The following is a 26,232-nucleotide window of genomic DNA, read 5'->3' as shown; positions in this document are numbered from 1 at the left end:
CTATAACCTTTAGCCTGTCTACCAGTCTTCTTATATAAGCGTTAAATTAAAGCTAAATATATAAACCCGTCCTTTTTTGTGGAGAATCAGAACATTTCTTGATAAGAGAGGTTATTGAAATTTTCCCATTAACCTTCTGTGCACTGACAGTTTTTCAAACGAGCTGATTATCAACTATTTCATTTTTTTTTTCTTGCCTAGTGTCTTTTTAAAAGTGTTTGACAGAAATAAAACACAGCAAGAGTATATGGTTGTTTCTTATTTTTAGTTTTTAACCATATAAGTACAGTAATACAAAAAAAAAAGAGAACTTAAATAACTTTTTTTCAAAATCATAACAATTAGTTTTAATTTTATGCAAAAAATGATAAAATTCATGATATGATTGTCAATGAACGGGAAACTGATGAGCAACATGAAGCTTCCGAACACACACCTGGAACACACGTGACACACATGTTCATCCATTTTCGCAAATAAATAATATCACAACAATTATAACAATAACAAGTTAATGGGTCAATACGAAGGCTACCGGCAACCACAGCCTTCTACTACCATGTCTTGATAAACTTTCAGCACCACCGCGCCGTGTTCGTCAGTATATAACAAGGACAAAGAACTGAGTTCTGTGGGTACACAGCAGGGCTTTGGGGCTGCCCTAGGGTCAATGGAGTTCACTAAGTCTTGGACTATTGCGTGATTGGTCACATTCATGTGGTCATCGTACGGCCAATGACACGAACCATCGCAATAATACGCATTATAACCGGGTGGCGCGAATATCCAATCGTTCCAACCCACGGCTTTGAAGTCTACATTTAATTCCTTCCTACGACACTGGTTGTTATACTTTTTCCTCTTAGTTTTATTTTTTCTATTTTTCTTCCTATTTTTCCTTCGCTTATTTTTGTTTTTTCTATTTTTCTTATTCTTTTTCACTTTTTTATCACTAGTTGCTCGCTTAGTCCGTGACCCACGGTTATCATCCGTAAAGGTCACCAATAGAGGTCTCTCATGCCACGCTTCCTCAACACTCTCAACGTCACGTCGTAAACGTACGTGTTTCACTGAGTCTGTGGACGGTTTGTTTTTAAATGACAACACACGGACTTTTAATCCATGATTTAATGTTGGATTCTTTTTCCATTTTAATACTGCTGGATGAATGTCAAAAGATTCCCAAGATGAATTCTTCCCTCCCACGTGACGAACATCCAGCAGCCTCGTTATGGCTTCAGAATTCGCGGTTTCCGGTTGGAGAACCTCGTGAATTTCTATTTTATGTCTGAACTGTTTCCTGTTCCCAACTGGATTTGTTTCATTGTTTTGATCAACAAAGAGTCTTAGCTCAGCACCAGTTAAAGATTCCTCGACGGGGATAGACGACACGTTGAAGTAGAAATGGGCACAGTTCTGATCACCGCATCCCGCCATACTGATGACGTCAGTATTCAATTCTGTCAAAATAAAATATTAAATCTATAAATGTTTTGTCTTGGATGTTTTAATTTATGGTAAAGTTCAAGGCAAATTGAAGAAATATAGCATTTGTTGAATTCCCCTCTTACACGCTTTCATATCTGATTTAAACATATTTCAATGTTATTTAGAATTTACATTTGAAACTAAATCCAATTGTCCTTGTAATGAAGATTGAGACAGACTTTTGAATATTCCATTTGAATTTCAAAAATAACTAAGAAAACCATATTTGTGTATTATATGCATAAATCATTTATTTCTTTCAACTTTTTATAGAAATATGTAAATCAGGTTAAAAATACTTATTCAATTATAAATGGCAAAATATCTTGACCTATTTTGTAAGGCTTTTTCATATATATAAATGGATTCTCTTGTCAATTCCTTTATTATGAATTTATACTCTTTAATATAATAAACCAAATAATTAACATCTTTGGCTAGGAATGCCGCGAATTCGTGAAATGTCATAGTTGGCATAATTGATGATATCTAGATTCGAAATTTCTCTATTACCTTTATGGAGAAAACTTCTAACTGTATTGGCGGATCCCGCCCCGCGTCTTCTGACATTGACGCTCTCTCCCAGAGAATCCGGGTCTTCACTATGTTTTTCATACAGATCTAATAAATACTGTGGAATAAAAATGTCTTTTTTGGGCTTTGGTCGCTCCTTCAATCCAAAGAGATGCAAGAAAGTTTTCTCAAAAGCCTGGATGATCTCTCGTCGGCGATTTTCGTCGTAATGGGAGGGAAAAGCGGATTCTAGGAGGGTAGGGGGAGTAGTCCCGGCCAGCCCGATGCACGCTAGCAGCAATATAAAACCACGTCGACTGAATTTCATTGTGAAAATGCCTGTAAAAGAAAAGAACCGCCATTATAGAATATGCCGGAATGAAAAATCAAATCCAAACTTTCCATTCCCGTAATCTCCCCAGACGGAACCCGGTCAACTTTTATTTTCTAAAATACACATGTAGATACATTGATTAAACAAAAATTTAAAAACCTGTTCAAATACATGTTTCATAAACAAAGCTTTGCGTCACTGTGTCTTTATTGACTTATTTACTTTTTTATCGATGAATGGAGATTTTCTTTTGTTGTCAGTGCCTTGTTTCAATAGGGTGATCCCATCAGAATTTGAGCTATGTGATGGACCGGGGTATGTATTTATAAAAGCTCGGTGATTCACGTTGTGTTGGTGGGTGGACGAAGTGAGACCAGTCAATAATCTGCTCGGAATTAGCTGCAGAATTTGTTTTATGACGCGCTGGAGATATCGGATTAACAAAACAATCACTTCAAACGCCTAGAAGTATCTAGTTTTACTCTCTAATCAACGGTGTATCTTAATGGGGAGTGCTCTGTATACATTTCTCCTCTATTTCAATTTTAAACGTGTCCAACGCAAGCTTTTAATTAATTGGTGGTGTTTTATTTATATATTTTTTTTTTAATTACTCTTTTCTATCATCCAGTAGAGATTGTCAATAATAAAGAAAAAAAAGTAAATCTATACAACTCATTTAATAAATCTAGAAGGTTGGTAACCTTTTTCGCGAACCGAAAATATAGGAGGAAAAGGATGAGAAAATAATCGTGATATTCCTGTGAAGAAAATGAGATAAGAGGAAGAAAACAAATGAGAAAGTGCTTTTTAGATCCATGTTGGTAAAAGGGGACATGAATGAAGGCAAAGCGATCAAACAAAAACTGTGTGTTGTTTAAATTAGGCGGGGCGTTCGAAAGAGTTATAAAGCGCTCTCCTCGACTAATCTTCGCTGACGATGTGATAAAAGAAAGATCAACTAATCTTAGTGTAGAGCTCTTTGCTTTATCAAGCAGAAACTAAGAGGAGGCAGGGTACATCCTCGTTAATAGGAAAGTATTTCATTGCTCGCGAGAATCCATCCAGAATTCTGTTCCTAATGTACAATTACCCCCAAGTAAATTCCAGGGCTTCGTCGGGGGATTGTTCAAAGTGTGGAAAGATCATTGTGTTAAACTTACTGGTAAAGAATGCATGTACACACAAAGATATTGTAAATGCTTAGGTATGGAACAGCGAGAACGATGTCGGTATTGGAGGGTGGGTAAAAGATAGAGTGACGGAAACTTGAGACCGGTTTGTACTCGGGGTCGAATCTCGGGGGTTACCGCTTCAACTGTCGTCACGCGACGTTCAAAAGCGCGCATCAATAAACTGCTACTTCTGGAATGCTTGCGAATATTTGATTTCAGAGATTCGTTTCTGTATTCTAAACAATCTATCAAATTCTTTAGTTATTGTTAAAGCCTAAATACACGAAAAAGAGACTGTAGGTGGATATTTGCACGTCTCATGGGCATTTAGGAAATTGGGTGTAAAAGCAGGAGTCTCGTGGTTTTTCATTAATGTGAAAAAAAGGTTGATGTCGCTTAAATGAGTTTTTGTTATATGTTAGATAGTATCAGAGGGACTTTAGGTAGCTTAGTGGATTAAACATTGCCCTGTCTTTATCTAGCCGCTTTCACTGTTACAATAGCTAATGCCAACCAACGGTGCTATGCTGGAATCGGTGCTTTTGTGAGGGAAGGCCTCTCTGTTAGATAATACCCAAAGACCCGCCACCGGTTCTTTCTTTCTTCCCATTTTTTTACTCTCAAAATGACAGGCGTTTTGCTGTCGGCATTTTTTAATTCATTAATATCATTCTACGTTCAACCAGGTTTTTTACTCTACTTAAACAGCAGATGGAGCTAAGAAGACAGATTGTGTCACTTGTGTGTAGCATGATTGATAACTCTTGTATCGAGCAGGGGATTCATTTCATCCTCTCAATCAAGGCCATATTTTTCAATATTGTCATCACAACAAAAGAACCCCCTCCCCCTCAGTTTCTGGTTTCCTCAAGTTGAGAGGAACTTTTGAACCACCCTGTACCACCAGAAGCTGCCGCATTTGTTTGATTTTTTGGCAGTCTGTCTGCTGTAGAACAATTTACTCCTTTACTCGACTTCTCCAAGTTAAAACTTGTGTGCAATTTTTAATTTAAATAAATTGATCTTATAAAGTCGTGTTTTTTCCGCAATGGATAATGTTTAAATTGTGTTTGAATTGAAAACAGTTATTTAAACCATCGTGTGTCAATAAAACGGCTGATCGAGGTCTCAAAAGTCAACGAAAGATTTTCTTAACAGTATTGTGTTATTGAAAAATCGAATGTTGATTTAACACTGTTTAAAGCTTTTGTAAACCCAACAGGTGTTTTATATTTGAATTTACAGATTGGAATAATTCCTAGCGCCATTTTTCAACAATTTGTTTGCCTTTTTCCCCCCTGAATAGAAGATTTCATTTTTGAACATGATGATTTCTCAACCATAATACACAAGCCCAGGGCAGAAACCGATTAAGACTGTACAGAGTGATTTTACAAATCGTTTTATCACAGGCATACAGCACTGTACACGAGGCCACTTAGTTTTCGCGTTTTGATGACCGCGACCATTCATTGTGGCGATAGTAAGGGTTGTATCATTGGCCCTCGGGACCCAAAACAGATCTAATTTTAATTAGTGCGTTTGACAACGTTCTAATATGGTAATTGATGTCTATCATAGGTAAACATGTTGAATGACAGCACAATATTTGTGCTGAAAACCACTACCCCCGGGATATTTTCCCTTTAGTCCCGCTACTTACACTTATAGAGAGCTTCGTTCCTTCACGGGCGTCCATCAGTTTGTTAATTCCCCTATTTAATGTCATAGCACATTCTTCTATAAATTCCAAATATACAGAAAGTAAATAATCCCGTGTGTATAGAGAGAGGTTGTTTTCCCAACTGCTTGTCCAAGTCAGTAAATCCCGAATCTAAATTTGTTCCTCAACGAAAATAGCTCTGATTGCTCGCACATTCTCAACCGGATAAGGTTTAAATAACCGTATTAATAAATCATGTTTATCGAAGAACAGGTGGTTTAGACTGAGAAGAGAAATACGTGTGCATTAATAAGTTGCCGTCGCTTTTAAAACATCCACCACTGCCTTTAAACTTTTCTGGTAAAATATCAACAGTCTATAGAGTTCATTACTAGTTCCGGTCAAAATGATAATCGTTTACTTTAATGAGAACCCGTTTCACGTATAATCCCTTAATGTCAATTTCTATAATATGTCTAAGAATGTAGAGTGTGTTCTCATATATATTAGAAAGCATGAATACTAATGAGGGGGCGGGTCGCGCACGCGTTTAAGCGTCTGTCAATTATCGAGTACCGTGTATTTTTATTTATTGCTTTTCGTACGGAGAAACCACAAATATTGCCCACCGGTATACATGATATTCGTAAAAAAGGGCCAATGAAATTAAATTAAAAGTACACCGTTTATTTTTTTCATTGTGAGAAGAAAAAAATGTTAGATGTACGATGAAAACACGCCAATTTTGAAGACCGATATGTTTAACGGTACGAATTTCGAATGAAAAATATGCTTAAATCGGATTGACAGAGGATGGAATATTTTATAAAATGTCTTTAAAACGATTTGTTTTTTTTTAAATTAATACTTCAAATTATTATTTCTAACTTAACCATATTATGGCAAATGAAACAAAATAATGCATACTTTTATCTTAAATGCATTAAAAATAAAGCTAAATAATAAATTTTCCTTGCAATTAAAGACATACCTTGTAATAATTTGAGTACATCGTTTAAAATGTCAAACGGAATAAGGAGCTTTCTGAGGAAAAAATTGGAATCAAGATACCGCTGTTTGGTCGACACGCGCGAAGGCTACTATCAATTAACAGTTTACTCGTACTACCAATCTAAATTAAATTAGATCAATTGGTTTATACAAACAAATTAATTAAAAGAGTTATCCAATCAGAACCCGACCCGGGGAACCTAATTTTTCGGACGGCCCTTGTTTGTGTAAGAAGCGCGTGGCATACTATGGCCATATAATAGGGCTTTAAAGTCGGTCCTTTAGAAGAACTAATTGCCGCCAATTAGTACAGTTAGAAATAAAAAATACTCCTACAATGGACATTTAATTACTTGTGTTTAAAGCATGCAATATGTTTAAAAATTCACAATGTCTTTTAATCAAATTTATATTAAATACACATCTGCGAGAATATTGGTACTGTAATTAATTAAAGGGGTTTCCAAAAAAAAAAGTACCAGTCTTGCATAAGTGCATTGAAATATTTGAAAAACTCGCGCATAGATGTTTTAAATTCTTCCTTTCGCTATTTATATTTACCTGCGTATACACTATCGTAAAAAATTATGTCAAAGACTGAAGAGCATATTAAAGCAGAAATTTTACAAATATCTAGCTAACGAGGAGCACACTTGAAAGCCTACTCTCTGTTTGCAATAAAATTTAATTGTTTCTTGTTAACTTTCTAAAAGAGGCCCAGACGTAACTACCGGCAATTTTCAGAATCAGATTTTTTCCTTAAAATTGAGCCTCTGACGTTTTTTAGAATGGGCGAGAATTCCTAACACTGTCGGGGAATTATTTGAGTTCAATTATTTAGGCGGTTAAAATTAGTTATTATTATCATTATATATTTTTTCTTTGAATAGTAGAAAATGGAAGACCCAAAATGTTTAAAACGATCAAGAGAAAACAAAAAATTAAAGCTTACCATTTTGATTAAGAATTTAAGATAATCCAAAAAGGTGTAGAATATCCTTTGAACAATGGGTATAACATCTGGCGGAAAGTCTATTCATTAAATTTTGTTCGAATGTTTAGAAAAAAGAGACTACTTTGCGTTACAGGTGCATTTCAGAGAGTGGCGTTGCGTCTAGGTGGTCACGTTTGATTTCACAGAGAGGAAAAGAGATAGAAATCGAACAGATGTGTCCTGAAGGTATATATCAGTAGTGTACATTTCCAATTAAATTCTATTACTAAATTCTATTACACACCAGATTTTACAGTCGTAAAAATATCCTCTTTTATCGGCGGGAAGAATTTTTTTTATGCCTTGGTGACAAATTGAAAATTTGTTGTTTAATTACCTGGACACGAAAGCGGGTATGTTTGACAGATATGGTTGGAATTTGTCATGAAGATCATTCTAAAAAACCCCCAGGCTGTAAACATGTATATTTTGTTAAGGTTGGAGGTACAACTTCAACTCAAACAAAGTTCTGTAATTTAACACAAGGATGTAACTAAGATATGCAAAAGAATTCTCTGAAGATTTTCTGAAACTTATGGTACACTCCAAAATAATGAATATTCAACATCAAATTCTCTTCTCTTTTTCTTAAAATATCATTACCATTCAATTGATTCCCGGAACACGATATTGCTGAAATCTTTATGAATAAAAACATGTTCTTCAAAGTTTCTTAGCAAAAGTATTCGACGCCTGACCCCTCTTCTAATCTAAATCCTTGACATTTAAAAACGCTCTTAGAACTGTTCATCTCGCCTTCACCTTAAGATAATAAAAAAGGAATGCTGAAGACTGTAAACATAAAAAAACATAAAGATCATCTCTTTAATTCTTAACAATTATTCATTATCATACCAAAACAGACCAAAAAACACACCAAAAACTCGTGGCTCGTTCTCAGAAAGAATCGTCTTAAAGCACGACATGAAAAATATTGAACCCGGAAAACGAATTGCTGCATGTGAATAGAATTAGTCAAAACATGCGATAATTAAACAACAACGCTTCCAACACGTGGTTTGATTTGATCTCCATTCATCAATTCAAATGTTCAGTTACACATGTAATATAACAAAATAATCGATCGATCATAGCTTTCTGTCATTTAATTTGCATGATATACAGACGCTTTGATGTAATATTTTGGGAAGATCAGAACAAAGAGAGAGAGAGAGGGAGAGAGAGAGAGAGAGAGTTGGTTACATAACACAACTTCTGCAATAAACACAAAATCTAAAATCTAATATTTTGTTCGATACAATATCCTGAAAGTTAAACACATTGGTTTAAAATGATAATTTACTACCAGCATTGTTATAATTATCAGAAGTCAATGCCTCTTAGTGAAATTTAGTGTATCGATGACTTAAAGTTCACAGGAGAAAAGTGCAATATTAGCGTTAATCTATAATGAGAAAAAGGATGTAATTAGATCTATAGAGCCCACCTATGGGTGTAAAACAGTCACAAAACACTGGAAACAGACCCTTGGGAAATGGGTATTGGTACACTGTATGCTACATTCATATGTACGTCAATCCTTAGTAGACAGGTTAAGGTACATCGTGGGAGACACACAGACAGACAGACAGACACACACACACACAGACAGACAGACAGACACACACACACACAGAGACAGACAGACAGAGACACACAGGTAGATTAAGAGAGATTCATAAATTATGCCATGTAGTTATTTCTCTGAAATTTACAACATAATAACACTAAATTATTGTTATAAGAGGATAAAGCATAATTATTGATAAAATCAAAATGACAGTGTTGATTTTTAAAGATTTCCTATCTTATCCAAAATCTCATCACGTTTTCCCAATCCAGGAAATTCTCACTAAGCCTCGTTCGATTTCCTGCAATATACTGATGGAGAACATGTAGTTACTAAAGGTTTTTTCTGTTCAACAGCGCTTTACATTGTTATGACGTTTAGTTGAAAGACTTTCTACCAAAAAATCACCATTTTTCAAACTTAAAAGGGGGGTCGTTTTTAATAATGGACAGGAAACATCAAGTAGAAGGGGAGATGACTCTCATTGAAAATGCAGGTAACAATTTATACCATAATTTAAAAATCCTACATCTAGTTTTACAAGATGCACACTTTTTCAGGATCTTGCTGTTTTAATACTCTTTTTTTATTTTGAATAATCGTGCAAAATATATTGATTTTGGACGGTAATCCAACTGTATGTACAAATAAATGGATAAATACAGATGTAGAATCATGTACCAGGTTTGGTGAGAAAATGTTATAATTAGTAATATAATAATAATAATGTTTTAAATGTTTGGTTTCTACTTCCATTTCATTTCTTATGTCAGCGCTAAAAGTAAGAAAATATCATTCAATATATTGCGATACAATTAGGCTGTTTAAATAGTTATAAAGTCTTTCTAATAGTATCTCTGAAAAATGCTTTTTTGCTTATAAGAATGTGATTTGATACAAACATGCTGTATGTAAATCCGTTGCAACTACATCTTTTTAATTGTGTACATGTACAACCATAATCTTTGTCCTGACTTATTATATAAGAATATAGTGTACATACTCTGTCCCGAGTTTTTTCCTCCACCACTTTTCGCTAGATATTTCGATAATAATAAATACCTTTGTGCTTAAACTACGTTCATCCACAAATATGAAAAATGTCCAGATTATCTGTTTTGAAACGCCCCCCTCTACCGCTTCAGGTTTCAATAGACATCCCAAAATAGAAAGTCTATGGGGATTTTGCATTGCATCAGCCATAATTAAGCCCGGATGATAACGTTGAAAAAGTTCAGCTCCACTTTTTATTATTTGTCTCTGAAATTCAATCCTTTATATAATCATTTTCATCAGTTTAATTAGTTCAAGTTAAGAAACAGAACGTATGTAAAAATTAGAAAGATATCTTTATATAACTTTTATTTTAAAAAGTAGCATTATATACACCGAACCCCCCTCCCCCAAACAAACACCGTCGTTATTGTTATCGTAAGAAAAAGCGTTTTTAATTAGCAAATTATGAAACATTAAAGTTATTAACAATTATCATTAATTTCATTAAGGCATTGAAAAAAAGCATCTCTATTGTATACGTCATAATCTTTGCTAAAACAAATGGGATATAAATGGAATGTGCCAACTTATCTCAAGAATTCTAAATTAGGAATGAAATCATTTCGTGTCCAAAATTGAAATGAGGACTTTATCAACCTTCTTCAAATTGAAGTCAAGGTCTTTTAACCTTACTGCAAAAAAGAGAGAGAAGCTTTATCAAATTAATGAAATTCGTTTCCGAAATTTGTGCGAAATCAGATAACACAGACACCCATCTTTCAAGTTTGATAACATTTATTGTGAGAGAAAATCTTCAAGTTCCCTCCCCATATCCCAACACACAATTATACGTAGTCGGAATTCTCCTCCCAAAGAGATGACTGATCGAAGGAAGGGAAAGCAGGGACAGAGACCTATGACTATAAGCTCCAAGGTCAAACGTAATACACAACAGACCAAAGATCATGACGCATTCATTCTGTTGAAACCCGTTAATATACAGAATTACAGAGTAAATCAGGAATACAAATCTTGTTAGAATAAGTTATTATTTTTCTACAATTGAAGAATTTAGGTGAATAAAACTGAATTGATTTACGTGATTGAAGGCAAACTGCACCAAAAGAAATGAGACATGCCTATCGGAAAAACGTGTAATTGAATATTTTATCGGAAGCAAACAAATTTGCCTCGCTTTGACATCCTATTTAGCACGATATCTACTTATCCTTCACAACTCATGATGAGAAATCCCCTGAACTGTGTAGAGGGAGAATTTGTGTACTCAATGTTTTTATTCTTTCGAATTAGTTGTAATTTCTGAACCAGAAAAACAAGCCCAGTTTAAAATCACTGTGCAGTTTGCTGCTGTATGAAACGAAGGAGTGCTCTGATAATTAATTAGAATGTGGGGGGAATAACTTAGCCTATATCATCCCTCTTAGATTCTATTGTCATGAAATCATTTTTAGATTGAAATTCAGTAAACAACGTTTGTGACGAATAGAAAAAAAGTATACTGTTCAAAACATCTGGGTATTAAACATATCTTTATACGAAAGTTAATTTCAAAGCATAATTTCATTTTGTTTTGTCACTGGATTCAAAATAAGCATTGGTACGTCAAATGGATTTCAAACTGCTAAAATTTATTGCAGTTTGGACTTGCATAATCCAAAGTAATTTAATATGGCACCACATATAGTATATACAAAGTATATGAAATAAATTCTGTGATATAAACGATGTAAAGTCATTTCTAATATTTCCTAAAAGGTCGTCAATTTTCAATTAAATTTAGCAGAAATCATACTGTAACTCAGAGGCTGTTTAAAAATGACCTGTTGTCATCTTATATACATTTAAACATTGTGTCACCTGAAACAATTAGTTATCTCTAGAACACCATGTGTTCACTGTCTCTACGCATCCCTGGTGTACATATATCTACGTGTATTACAACAGAGTTCATCAAGAACACAGTATCAACGCATTTCTAAATGGTAGGCTTCCTCTCGGTGTCAAAGGTATCGAAACTATCCGAAGAAACCCATGTCTGGTGGGATACTTTATAGAACTATCTCAGCAAGAACCAGTAAAACACTGTCACAAGAAACCTTACTACTTTAACTTTGTGGTTCTAACGCACCACAGTTGCTATCTCTGCATACATGTGCATTTATTCTAACTATCTCTTTAAGTTATCAAATTTCGGGGCTTCCTTTCTTCTAATAACTGTAAGGCACAAGCCAATTAGATTGCATAAAAATTCTAGAGGTATTTACTGAAAGGCATGATACAAGCTCGTGCTATATTAATGCTGCATGAAATTTTCATCGTAAAACCGTGAACGTGCTTCGAACATTAGAGTACTTTGATTCTTCACGGAGGAAATGAACTATCAATCGTGAATCTTACTTCATATCAAATTCGACCTTTAGCAGGTAATTTTGATTACTAGGGAATCTGCTGTGTATTTATATATTTTTGCAAAAAAGTCTAATTGGTTTTTTAATGGTTTTTAATCTACATAATACTATATGAAATGCACACCGCGAATTCTTTATTCTTTGAATAGACTTCCTGATTAATACTTCCATTGATCGATAACAAATTTGTTTATCTATTTCTTTAAATTTACAATCTAAGTATCCCCCCCCCCCCAAAAAAAAAAATAATTTAAGAATCGATGTTCCTGTTTTGTCCAAAGCCGAAGGCATGTCTACTTTAAAAGCAGTATAAACCCAGGTAAGCTAAGTGGGGCGCTAGACCACTGATTAGTACAAATACAGTACTAAATAAGTTGTAACTACTTCACCACTGTATATGGCCTCTGTCGTGACAAATTACACTGACACAGGAAGCTCCTGACAAGAAACAAAAAGATAGGAATGGGAGGCCATATCGTTCAGGTGTTGTTGATTGATGCTTACATAGGTTCGAGTTCCGAACCCTTCCTATTTACAACCCCAGGTGGTTTTCTTAATCCATTCCCCTATTACATTAAAGATAGATTATTGAGCAATGGCAAGTTTAGTTCGGATCTAGCCTTATAATGTCCGCCCGTGTGCGTTGGCAAGGTGCGTTATTTTGTACATTTTGCATACTGATTGGGATTGGTCAGTCTTCAGAAATGTATATATTTACATTGCAGCTCTAAAATAACTTCTCAAGAAAACATCTGTTACGATTTTTCTCCATAAGATCATTCACGCAGCAACTTGGCTTTCGCAAAGGAATGCAGTGTCATCCAAGTGTCTTATTTATAAACCGTTATACAAACGAGAGAAGAAATTCTCATTTTTTATATAGATATATATTTGGCACAACCACACTGGAAGAGCGCTTAAGTGATTATGATTATCTATAGATAATTCTCAATGTAAATTCCCTTCAAGATAAAACAGACTTTTGACCATGAGAATTATACGTAATCAAGTAGTCTCGAATCGCTTTTTGGGTCACACACCTGGCCAACCCTTCATCGTTTAATAAACAGTCAAATATTCAGTGACACTTTTGTTTAAGTCTCACTTCACACCTGATATAATTGGCGTGAACTAGGACCCAATGGACACCTCATTAATAACAAACAAAACCGCCGGAAGAGTGCAGGAAATCCTCAGCAAGCAAACGAAATGGATGTAACTCCGTCTTTTGAACAGCTGGCAACAGGTCACTACCTGCATGTTGTGTGTCACCTTTGAATAAAGATTTAAGGTGTATTACATCGGTCCAAACATTGTTTAAAGGAGTTAATACCGCTTTTAACGCGATCGTCTCATTTTTCAGTCACCCACACGTTGCTGTACAAATTTTGCGTAGTCTGTATAACTAGCAAAATTTCACTTTGGAGCTCTCCAAAAACGAGTGTTCGAATCAAATTTCTTGATGAAGACATTGGACTTCTCTATTATGAATTGTACAATTTCACACTAAAAAAAATATCAAAACAACAAAATATTTAGGAATAAGTACAAACCGTTGATAAGAGAAAGAATACCTATCTAAAAATTAGAGTGGATTCTACATACCAATAATCAATTTTTTATATCAGTTTATAAAAAGTAGAGATCCTAGTTGCTGTTGAATTATATTGCTTCTTTTTTATGTAAATGTGGAATGGAATACCATCACGTAGGAGTTCAAAAGCATGCGCTCTTCAGGAGACAAGAGACACCTTTATTTCCGAGAAATTAAGTTTACTTTTACGTTTGATCTTTTATTAACTTTGTATTGTTTTTTCCTCGAAAATTTGAGAGGTTTCAACAAGGTGATCATATTTTGAATATTACTCTTATCTACATTGATATCTATAAGTGCTAAGTCAAATCTTGATATAGTATAGAGAGGATACAGGGTCACTGCCATTTTATACTATTTTTCTTCATCTCAATGAAGATCATGTTGAATCAAACATCAATAAAAAATGTTACCCGTGCAAATATTTATATTTTTGTAGGATTAGTGAATTCAATTTAGCAGGCACGTAGAAAGTTATAGGACTATAGTACTATAACATGTATTGGCCGTTCATGTCTCTTAAACTTCGAATGACAAAAAAGCTTTACAAAAGAAAAGTACATATAAATAATATGAAGACTTAGTATTTGGCAATATTAACAGTGCTCTTCAGATAGAAAAAATAAGGACAATAACAATAATGTGTCTTGAAATGTGAGTTTGTTTCTTCATATGTTTTGGGGGATTTTTTTGTTTTGTTTTGTTTGTTTGGTTGGTTTGGTTTTTTTTTATTTAACCTTTATTGTGTGAAAAAATTAGGTGGGGATCCAAACTAGGTGGAGATCCAAACTGTACATAAGGATCTCTACTCCATACACTAAATAAACTGATTATCAATTCAAATATAATGGTAAAAAGATGACATATTATTAAAAGTTTGCAAGTAATATTGAAAAACAAATCCTGGTAAAACCGCGTGTTTATATATATATTCTTGTCACAAGATGAAAAAAGTCTAATTTTAAAACCAAAATCTTTCCGAGAAAAGTTACATTGTAAATATCATTGATTTTGTATCGAATGACAGATGTCATGTTCAGTACCACCAAACATCAAGTTTTAGTAATTTTTGCCAAACAATGTGTTTATATGAATACCAATAGGATAAAACACTTTTTTGAAGATTAATTCCGCGAAAATCCATGACACCGCCTTAGAGTACATTATGTTATGAATTCACCGAATTTGAGCACAAAAAAGGTAATTTTTTTTAATCTTTTAATAAAAATGGAAATATTCATATTCATAATCTCTGGTATGTACGTTCAAACAATAGTATTGTCAATGAAAGAAGCGTATGCACTAGACGTCAGTCCAAGCATCGTAATCAGAGGCGAAAGGCACGGTATTAATGGTGACTAATTTTGTAGTATTTACAAATGAACTTCAAGCATGAAAGTCTTGAATAGATTCTAAGTTTGGGCGCCAACTCGAAAGTTTGTGGTTCAAGGTCTTTGAATATTCATTACTCGTTTGTAGATGTTTTGTAGTGCCTTTTAGAGTCTTCCGGATGATGAAAAGGGAAGAAATAGAAACGGTAAACACAAACACTAATAAAATAAACAAATAGACCATGTATACAATGATTAAAAGCAGGCAATGAAACACACAGACTTGAAACCCTTCATTCAGCACATTAAAAATAACACTTCAAGAGAAAGTCCAAAATGAATATACATGTATTTTATTACGGTATTATTATTTTCATTAAGATTTTTACAATGTAAAATATAATTCGACTCACATATTTAATCCAAAATTGCCTATTTTTTCGCCTATTTGACACACATGCTTCTTAACCATTACGTTATCTATCATAATCAAGCAATTTTCTGCTGATTTTAGCTGTTGGGGAACTATTTCAAGGTATAGTGAGCAACCTTAAGCAACATGCCCGAACCCTCTACTTGGCCCATTAAGCGACAAACAAAATTCAGCAAGATGGTTTTAACGAAGAGTCAGATAGGTATTTCGAATTAAGTTACAATGACAAAACAGCGACATCAGTCGTAGAGTAGATACTAGTATATCAAAAGTTTTAATTCAAAACCATTTTGGGGTTGTGGCGGAGTTGTTTAAGACTGTTTTGTTTCCTGGTTTCCGACAAATCTTCACGAATATGCAAAATTTGGGTAGGAGGAGACCGTTTTCATGTACTTTTGGGTGATGTTTCTTAAAAATGGCTATTTCTCTCTTTTAGAAAAGTGGCTTATTAGAATAGAAGTTTTTCGATTTACATCGAGGGGGGAAAGATGGACTTCTGCTGCAACGGCTTAAGGAGGAATGTATAATACGTTATTTCATCATTGAAGATTAAAAGCTAATAGTGAATACGACAGTGATGATTCTCATCGCCACCTGTAATGTCGAGATGAAAACGTCTGAACAGGACATTAAACAACAATTCAGCCAAAAATATATGGTAATCAATTTGTATATTTTAGAGTGATTTCTTACACCTTTTTACATAGAAGTAAGTTTTTTTGATACACACCTGTATGCAAGTATATTGAAATAAGGATTTACTAGTAAACCTCTTATAAAAATAATCAATTTATTCCTCGGGTGCATGTGACCTTTCTCTTTCAAGATTTAGTACAGATTTGCAAAAGCCAGACCGATTTATTTTCCATTTTCCGACGAATGTGCATTTCCTGTAAATGATAAATTGTGACAGTATTATCTTGTTCTTCATTAAAAATGTCTTTGATGCCATTCGAAGAAGGAAAACACATTGAAGAAGTTAAATGGATGCTCCCTTCTTTCTTTAAACACGAGCTTTACAAAAGAGAAACACCTTAACACCTGTAGTGGAGAGAGCACGTGTTCGGGGAAGGTTTTATCTATTTACCGGCAAAACTCGCAAGCTTTTACCTTTTTACATAATCACAATGTTACTGACTACTATGTAATTACAATTCTATTGTGATAAAGTATATTTGGGTTGCTATGATATGCATATTAAGCGCTGATTATACGTTGATTCGTAATCCTTGCTGTCCGACGCTTGCATTCCAACATTGATAGATGGCGCAAATATCTCCCGAGCACACCTGTTTTTCTTCATTATTTACTTCTATACTTTAACCTGCTTTTAAAACATCATGAAAACTTTCGTAGCATCTAATATCTTGCTATTTTTCACACATCGATCATGCTATTTGAATTATTATGATGAGATGTAGGCGCGATACTATCAGTAGCTGACAAGCGTGGTCTTTTGTTCAGCTTAGTTTACGCTTTTTATTAGACATTTCTCTATTTGATATTAGCATCTTAATAACAGTCTAGGACAATATAATCGGTGTGTCTTCCCGACCGCCTAACTAATTTGAATACACACAAAATTAATTAAAATTGTCAAACTATGTTCACACTTATTTTTTCGTAATTTATCTCAATTTACACATTGATAAAGTGAAAGATAGCACAAGTATAGAGCAGGCAGGATCCCAAAACAAGAATTAGAAAGACCAAATAACGGAAAATTATGAATGAAATATGAAATATTCCAATCAATATCTCAATTACGCACGGCGTACAGGTGCAGAGAGGCAAGGATCATGTCAGAAATGCTGCAATGCTAGGCGTGTTTTTGATCAGCGAGACAGCTGCGATGATGCGATGTGTAGCAGATTAACGTAGATTACCAGCGCCAGATTATTGTACATCAACATTTATCTGTTTTATGTTCACCGCGCAACCAAAACATCCATGCTTTCTTTGTCGCTTTAAAAAATAATTTCATTCATCACAGCATGCGCCCATGTTAATGTGACGTAAATATATCATGTACCAACAATAGTAATAAATTCCATGAAAATTGCAAGAATCGGTTTCATCTTATTTTTGGCTGATGCTAGTTCCATGCGCAGGTGCGCTGCAATTTACAGAGAGCGGGGAACTGTGTAAGTATCGCTACAAATATCGCAAGTGACAAACATGAAACACAGGAATAGCGATTCTGTTTCAAACAGATAAGACATATACACTTAGCATTGCTGACCTCAACCGTGACCTTGTCAGTTGTTTTAAGGATGAAACAAGACCACGATAAAACCTCCAGACAATTCATACAGAACACAACGAAAAGATACATAAAAACGTTTACTGAACCACCAATGAGCAAACATCAAAACGTATAAAATAACTCTGCGGTTTTAAGTTTCCAATGGGAAATGGCGTTCGTTGTTCCGGTGTAAGCCCCGTCAAAGTGTAAACATTTAGTTTTCTCCATAAATCACGCACCATTACACTGCTAATTGATTAGGCTTGTCTTACAAACAAATGACATGAAATAAGGTCATCAATTAATACCAAACCGATCTGATGTTCTGTTTTAACCACATAGACTAGCCCTTATTCGGCTGAGTCAATGGTCTTTCCATGCTGGTGGGTTATATCGTAATGGACGTCAAATGTTCGCGGGGGCGTTGGGTCCACTACGTGACTGGTCATAACTGTCAGGAAATTCTTACGCCACCTATGCTGAGAAGTAGTCCATAACCATTAATATCAGAGACTGGACAGAAGTCTCGAAATATGATGGGTTTGTTGTTATTTTATAATGTATAAGGGTTAATTCGATGTTTACCTCCATAATGATATTTCACTTATAACTGGGGAAAGAAACCAGGTTTACCGACTTATTTTGGCTGAAATTTTGTGCGGAAGGACAAGGTTTTGAATCCTGTATGCAACACAGAAATTTTATAGACGCATGCAGTCACTTAACTTGTTCCTTCTCAAACTGAAATTTGAAAGGGGGTGGGGTTGTGAGACTTTTTCGGTGATGACAAGATAAAGAACATATGTACATACTGCCCAATGGCCTCAAGTGTAAACGTTTCGCCACTTATTCAAAGCCTATCACAGAAATGACCGACCTTTTGGTAAACCCATTGTATTTCCCAACGAAGACGACATGGAATCAACCAAATGATTATTCTCTTATTGCATGCAATTATGTTGTGTTGCATGATACTTGATTTAAAATAGTAACAAAACAATTAGTGCTAAAATAATCCGAAGCTTCTAGTTGCAATATATCACAATAGTAAATATTTTCTTATTTTAATTTTGATTGCAATCTATTCAAAGTTACTATTTTAAGTAATGCTTCAACTTGTAAATTAATTATAATTGTATTGCATAAATGCTATGAGCTTTAAACGTCGTGTAAAAACAAAACTTTACCTTTCTATTCATCCAAGTTCTTATTTTTATTTATTTTTTTACTATTCCTGTGTTTAACTGTATCTAATCAGCTTGCAAATTCACCAAATTAAGGGGTTTTATAAACTTTTTTTGGTTCGTTGGCGGACGTCACGTCATATGTGTCTGGAATTCTTTAATTTGTCACCAAGTTTACAATTTGCTAGACTATAAGAGAGAAAAAAAGAACTCGTAGCACATTTTATCCTGAACCTGGTATCAAAATTAATTGTTTGTCAAGGTTTTTAGCTTCATTTATCATTAATAAAGAAATCTGTCTTCTTTGTTTACGAAGATATTTTTATAGAGTATACTTTTGATGTACATGTATTAGCGTTAAGAGAACTTTAAAAATGGTAAGTCAATGAAATGGGGATTCAGAATAAATTGTTGAACAAATTCGATTAAACTACGTTAAAATTTCTTGCTAGATACATGTCAGCCTATGCGAACATAGAATTATGTAATAAAAGTGCCATCTTGAAAATTGTGGATTATAATATGTCTCTTTGAAATATTCTGACAAAAGATAATATCAATTAAGCGTAGATTAAAATTGATACTCTCTTACTGAAAAAAATATGAAAATACCTTATAACTCTTGTAACAGTTTTGTTAGAAATATTTTTTTATTGAAAGACGAATGTCCATTTGATCTATATACCGTTACTTTTACTTATATTTGTAAAAAAAAAATATCGTTTTTTGTGTTGTTCTATCAGTTACCAGTTAGTGTTTATAACGATTAATTTATTTAGATTTTCAGGTAATTACACAAAATGATATTTTTTTTCAGATGCAAAAAAGCAAGGTATGACATCCATTTAAACTTTTTATAGAAAACTTTTGTGGACATGTCATAAGATTCCAATTACATCACAGTTTATCAGTATACGTTAATATCATGACTCAACAAGTAGGAATAACACTTCTTATATTTATAATGGGTCTCTTCTTGTTTGTTGAAAGTCCTTTCGAGGAGGAAAATTAGTTCACAAGGAAAGATTGGTTACTAAATATTCCTAGTTTTGTAGCGCAAATATGATGATCTTTTGATTGCGAAGGCAACATTCAGTGTATGTAACTATGACAACTGTTTTGAGATCAGTTGTGATCTTTCATAGTCGATTTTTTTCATTTAATAAATATATGAAATTTTTTAGGAATATTAAAACGTTTCTAATGTGAACCACCTGTGCACAACACTTGTAATAGTTAATCAGTGAAGAAATATATATATTTATTATACTTTCATGTTAAATACTAAAACCTGATTGGTTTAGACGCAGTTTATAATCTGTTCTATTACCCTCTGCGTTAGCAACACAATTGGCAACGGGTAACACTATATAAATAGTGCCTGTTTGGGAGGGTAACAGTTGAAATTGACACCCCGATAGAACCATTGTCAACTGACGCGAAGCGGAGGTTGACAATGGTTTTCGAGGGGTGTCAATTTCAACTGTTATCCTCCCAAACAGGCACTATTTATTTTATTATACAGAATGTCTTAATTTTAGAGAAATTTTTACTGCTTTTTTATAGAAATGACGTGAATTCTACGGCCAACCGTATGCGCATAATTTACGCGCATGAAACAATTCGTTTTATTATACTTTCATGTTAAATACTGAAATCTGATTCGTTTAGACGCAGTTGATAATTTGTTCTATTGCCCTCAGCGTTAGCAACACACTTAGCAACGGGTAACACAACGAATTGTTACATGCGCGTAAATTATGCGCGTACGGTTCGCCATGGAATTCACATCCTTTCTATATAAAAGCAGTAAAAAAATCTATAAAATTAAGACATTCAGTATAAAAAAATAAAAAGTGCATGTTTGGGAAGATAACAGTAGAAATTGACACCCCTCGAAAACCATTGTCAACCTCCGCTTCGCATCGGTTGACAATGGTTCCCTCAGGGTGTCAATTTCAACTGTTACCCTCCCAAACAGGCACTATTTATATAGTGTTACCCGTCGTCAAGTGTGTTGCTAACGCTGAGGGCAATAGAACAAATTATCAACTGCATCTAAACCAATCAAATTCAGTATTTAACATGAAAGTATAATAAAACGAATAGTTACATGTGCGTACGGTTAGCCGTAGAATTCAAGTCATATTCCTAAAGAAGTCAATTTGAAAAATTAAAAACTAGTAGAGTTTTCTTTAAGATTAAGACATTCAGTATAATGAAATAAATAGTGCCTGTTTAGGAGGGTCGCGTCAGTTGACAATGGTTTTCGAGGGGTGTCAATTTCAACTGTTACCATCCCAAACAGGGACTTTTTATATAATATACTACCTACAAGTACTCGCGGGTACTCTGCAAAATTGGAACTTACGGAAAGGTTTTTAAAATATGAAGAAGAAAGTAAGAAATTGAATTTAACTCGCTGAAAAATGAGTGCCATGAATAATGTAATATCTGGATGTCAAACGTCAGAAGGGGATTCTTTTGTTTTCTGCCTTTCTATTATTAACAAGTATCCTGTCGTTGTAGCACTAAGATAAATGGAAAGGTTTAGTATCGTGATGCTGATTAACAAACTTCTTTCATTTTGAATGATTATGTTATCGCACTTTGAAAGCGAGCTTTAGAAAAATGACGGTTTTGGTCATTTCAACCAATGAAAGTTGCAGTGCGAGTAATTGGAATTCGTTTGATACATTAAGAAATGTCTTAAAATGTCGAAAGGCAATTTACCTTTTTGAACTTGAAACGAATTTTGTTATTCTTTAAATATGAAAAAATCATGTCTTGAATATTGATAAAATATAAACATGTTTTATTACTTTATAAGAATTTTACATCACTGTTACTTCCGAGAAAATAACATGTACCAGATATAAATATGAAAATGTAAATTTCCTTAAATATTTTGCCACACACGCCTCCTAAACCACGCAAATTTCCAATCATTTATACAATTTTCGAAATTGCTGTGCTAGTTTATGATTACCGCATATTAAACATAGTTCTTATCGAATAAAACCGTCGTACGTCGTTGTTTTAGTGAGCCAGATTTTGTGCCTTGTGTCGCTTTGCGCCAAATTTTTCAGAATAATGAGATCTCTCGGAGTATACTAAGTTCTATTAACACGTCTAAAAACATGCGTAAATTTTAGGTAAAAGGTGCATAAAAACTTATCAGTGTAAATAAGTAAATCGGTCTGTGCACTCCACAGAAAAATAGACCATATTTCAGAAACAATGAACCAAGAACTAACAAGAGGAAGCGAATTCCTCAGAACTGCTTTAAATTTATATTAATTTAAATCAGGAATGCATTGTGGTGTGTAGTTGGGATAATAAGTTCAGGCTAGCCTTAAACAAAACAAGTCGCAAACCATACACAGAGGGGTTTCCTTGTAACCAACCGTGGAATTTCTTCACCCCTTGCCCCCACTACAGCTGATGGAGCAGTTCCCACTCGGTGTATTTCCCTTTCTAACGGGGAAGGATGGGAAACATCATTGAGATGCAGATCCAGATGGGAATCTTTACACCTTTTTAACACATTACTACAGATAGAGCACGGACATGGCTCATTGCTTTCCCTTTCTTTTATCTTCTCGTGTTTTATCATTCTCCTTAATCTGTTTAAGATATTGACTACGCGGATAGAATAATCACATCCACCAAGAATCGGTGAGTACATTTAATTTTCAGCTGAAGATCGAGTCGAGGGCAGGGAAAGGTTTCCCCCTCATTTATCCTCATTTTTTCGGAAAATTTTGTTTGATGCAGGAATGCCTGAGGACATTTTTAAACGAACTCACACTAAAAGAACATTTTGGCGGGAAACCACCTGTATGCTAGGTTTGCCAACAGCACGTGTGGTAATATTTTGACATCTTTTAGCCATCCGGATCGAATCATACGATTAAACTGCTCCAAGAAGTCAATTTTATAGCAGCCCATCTGGGATTTAAGTAAACAATTTTGTTTTCTAAACCGATGTGCAGGTGGTTTTTGTGCATTTCTCTTTGCACGCGATATTGAACATTATAAACATTTCACGAGGAATGACGAAACGAAGGCACGTTTTTCCTTAGATCTTCTGTTCACCCAGAGTATCTGCGGCTTGTTACAGGGTCGCTCAAAATAAATGTCATTATCCAGATCACATTTCGCAGGTGTTTTATAGACATAACGAAAACGAAAGTTTATTGACCAAACTTTGCCAGAAAAAAATTCTTTATTTCCACATTCTTCTCTTAAAATCGAGAGAAAGAGGATTCCTCAAGCATTGCAAGGTACCTGATAATATAAATAATTTTAAGTTTCTGCTTCTTTTAAATTCCAATTGATACGGATGGACATCTACGATTAACAGCATTCAATGATAATGCAACGTATGTATATATAAGCTTAATTTCTCAAGGTTAAATTAAAGAAATTTTGTTAAAATTTCGTAAAATTTATAGTTTTTTTTTAAGATTATTTTCCGAACATACATATAGGGCATGGCTTCTTTGCCACGCTGTTTGATTTCAGAATCATTCCAAAATGTAGCATCACAGCGATTCAAACTAAGGTTTGGTGCAAAAAGCCTTTAATAGAGGCAAGCATCACATTAAATAGGTAGTTCCGGTGCTGTCAAATTTGAAATTTAAATTATTTATTTATTTAAGGTTTTATTTTTAGTAAACGAGCAATTATTCATAGTTTCATATCAATTACAAATAGCAATCAGTAAAAAACGATTTTTTTAAAACTTAGATGTCACTGCAATAAAAGAGATGACGTTCTATCTAGAAGAGATAATTGATATTACAGATTTTTGGTACACTGGAATGGTAATGATATGTTTAACTGACAATCATTAACAATTACGCACAAAGGCAAACGTAGATAGCTTATAAAATTCCATATTATAAGAAATGAGATCATCCCTCGTGGATGTTCTAAAATAGAAAAAAAAGGTCGTATAATAAAGAAAATTGGCACCCTCCATTCTGTGACAAATACTAATGACTTTGGACAGAATGCTCTTTGTATAAAACGCCTCCTAGGTGCACGTCACTGTCGTATTCTAAAATTCTATCTTTTCAGATGTTTGACCCCTTTGCTAATAAAATATTATTGCAATGTTTGATAACGTTGGCGTCGATAGAACTCTAAGATTAATTGTCTTAATTAATTTTCTTTGTTTTTTATTTACTTATTTTATTTCCTAATAGAGAAAAGTCAGTATGAGTTTTAAGGTCATGTCATAAGATGATTTATATGATTCGAATAGTTACTAGCATGATGGGAAATTTCTGATTTAATAGGCTTTAGTTTCTCTACGTGTGATATGGTCCTGCACACTTTCAACAAATCCACTGAATAAAACTTATTTTCATTACGATATAGAAATATTTTTTTTTTTAAAAACGATTGTCTGTTGTGCAATTTGACTTTCATTGCAACGATGCATCTAATTTTTTTCGATGTCAAAACACCTTGGACGGTATTTTTTGAATATATTCAGCATGTACATGTACAAATACCCACGCTTGTGTAGTGCACTGAACTACATTGATAAAACTTGAACAATTTAATAACACAATATAAAAGTCCTCTGCAGAATACAATTCACCTCATACATAAAGTGTAAACAACGTGAAACAAATTGTTTTCTAAAAAGAACACATGGAAACCAATATAGCTGCCCTTGAATGTACATTTTACGAAGCTGTACCTAGAGTTTTCTCGTTTCATGCATTTTCAGCATTTGACATCCGATTAATTTCGGTAACATTTACCAGACATAAACTGAGACTTAAGCGGCCTTTCGCCACGTGCGCATGCTTATCATTTGGTTCAAAGCCAAACAACCATCTGTCAGAAGGCTTGTTTCTTGATATGTTTAATGATGAAACCAAGGGGGCTTTTGTTTGTTGCTTCAAACATGTTACTCGTCATTAAAATCGTAATTAAGGATATCGAGTATGTTAATAGGTCTCATAAAATCCAAAACAGCGAAGAGGCTCGTGTCCGCGGGAACCGTTTCGCAGGATGCTACTGTTTAGCGCTCGGTTGAATTGTGAGAAACATTATGTGGAAGAAGGCATACCACGCGGAGAAGGTCGAACTCTGATTCTGTGCTTCATTCGATTAAATCGGATTATCATTTCACTGCAGATTAAACTATCTGGTTGAAATATCAGGCTGTTTGGTTTTATCTAGGATGCTTAATTAATAGTTTCATTCATAAATACTCTTATCCATTGAGTAAAAAGAACAAAATATTTGTGAAACAGTTGTAAAAGAGAACTTACTTTGATTCGGTGGCTTGCATGTTCGAATCCTCTAGGGCATACAGCAGTTGCAACCATCTATAACTCTTGAAATCACATGAAATTGTCTCTGTGTACTCCTAGTGAGAGAAATCACTCCAATTCAGCATGTCGAACACAGCTTGTGTATCCGTACTATGTCACTTCCTTGTCATAGCTCGTTATATCAAATGCCCTCCACTACAGATATATTTATACTGGATTGCAAGCGATACACCAAAGCCGACAGAACCCCGAGATTCCTCTCATACTGATAGCATAACTCATTTTTACCTTTGTAAGCTGTACATGGCTACCCTCTTTTGTATGTTACTTTGATCAAGAGGATAAAAGAGACTGATAAATGTTTTTGAAAAGTTCTTTTAAAACTATCCAATCCACCCAACAACTTTTATCTTGTTGACTATAGGCATTAGCTATGGATGCTCAATTTTCATTGTTTTTGAAAACAACTTTAAGCTCTATATGGTACATTCTTATACTTTTCTAAAAGAAATACACTTTTAATGGTTTGTAACATGTGGAAAAGGGTCGCTATAAACGAAATTGTTATACATTTGTTGTGGTATAAGCAGCTGATCTAGCGGTAGTAAACATACGGTTTACGAGGAAGGTTTGACAAGTGGCGGGCTTATCATCTCATTTAATCCCGCTGTGCGCGTGCGCTGATCTTTAAAACAGCTCATTTCAAGAATATATCATTTGTGAAAGTGATTACGAGGCGATTTCCAGCTTCACGTTTGATGAATTCTGCGTGTTTTTGTCGTGTTCTTCGCTGACTGTTATCGCTCCAGACCCTCCAATGATTTACCATTCGAGCACGAATCTTTAAATCATTCTGAAATCATGTACATTAGTAGCTGCAGGACTGTAGCTCCCGGTCTGAAAAAATTCGGATTGACGACCTGGGAGCTACAGTGCCTCCCATAGTAAAAAACTGCAATTTACGGCGCACAAA

At 34.4% G+C, this 26,232-nt stretch overlaps 1 protein-coding gene across 3 annotated transcripts; it reads right to left on the bottom strand.

Moving 5' to 3' along the window:
* Positions 1 to 248: 248 nt before the first annotated feature.
* LOC128178035 (bone morphogenetic protein 2-like) lies at positions 249 to 25,393 on the bottom strand. Of its 3 annotated transcripts, none has more exons than XM_052845025.1 (3): positions 25,257 to 25,393; positions 2,002 to 2,340; positions 249 to 1,460 (listed from the first exon to the last, which is right to left on the bottom strand). In XM_052845025.1, exons 2-3 carry the CDS (start codon positions 2,327 to 2,329, stop codon positions 532 to 534), a joined length of 1,257 nt encoding a protein of 418 aa, XP_052700985.1. In that variant the 5' UTR covers positions 2,330 to 2,340; positions 25,257 to 25,393; the 3' UTR covers positions 249 to 531. The 3 variants fall into 3 exon arrangements, with proteins under 3 accessions (XP_052700985.1, XP_052700984.1, XP_052700982.1); XM_052845024.1 differs by lacking the exon at positions 25,257 to 25,393 and adding an exon at positions 6,165 to 6,299; XM_052845022.1 differs by lacking the exon at positions 25,257 to 25,393 and adding an exon at positions 5,174 to 5,654.
* Between the last annotated feature and the right edge of the window lie 839 nt (positions 25,394 to 26,232).

Source organism: Crassostrea angulata, chromosome 3 (genome assembly GCF_025612915.1).
Source record: "Crassostrea angulata isolate pt1a10 chromosome 3, ASM2561291v2, whole genome shotgun sequence".
Lineage (NCBI taxonomy): Eukaryota > Metazoa > Mollusca > Bivalvia > Ostreida > Ostreidae > Magallana > Magallana angulata.
Note: the sequence above shows the minus strand (reverse complement) of the source record. Positions and strands in the feature narration are given on the sequence as shown.

Coding starts and splice junctions, on each gene's coding strand:
- LOC128178035 (XM_052845025.1), bottom strand. CDS start 2,329: ATGAAATTCAGTCGACGTGGTTTTATATTGCTGCTAGCGTGCATCGGG. Junction 1,461..2,001: donor TAGAAGTTTTCTCCATAAAG/GTAATAGAGAAA, acceptor TTATTTTGACAG/AATTGAATACTGACGTCATC.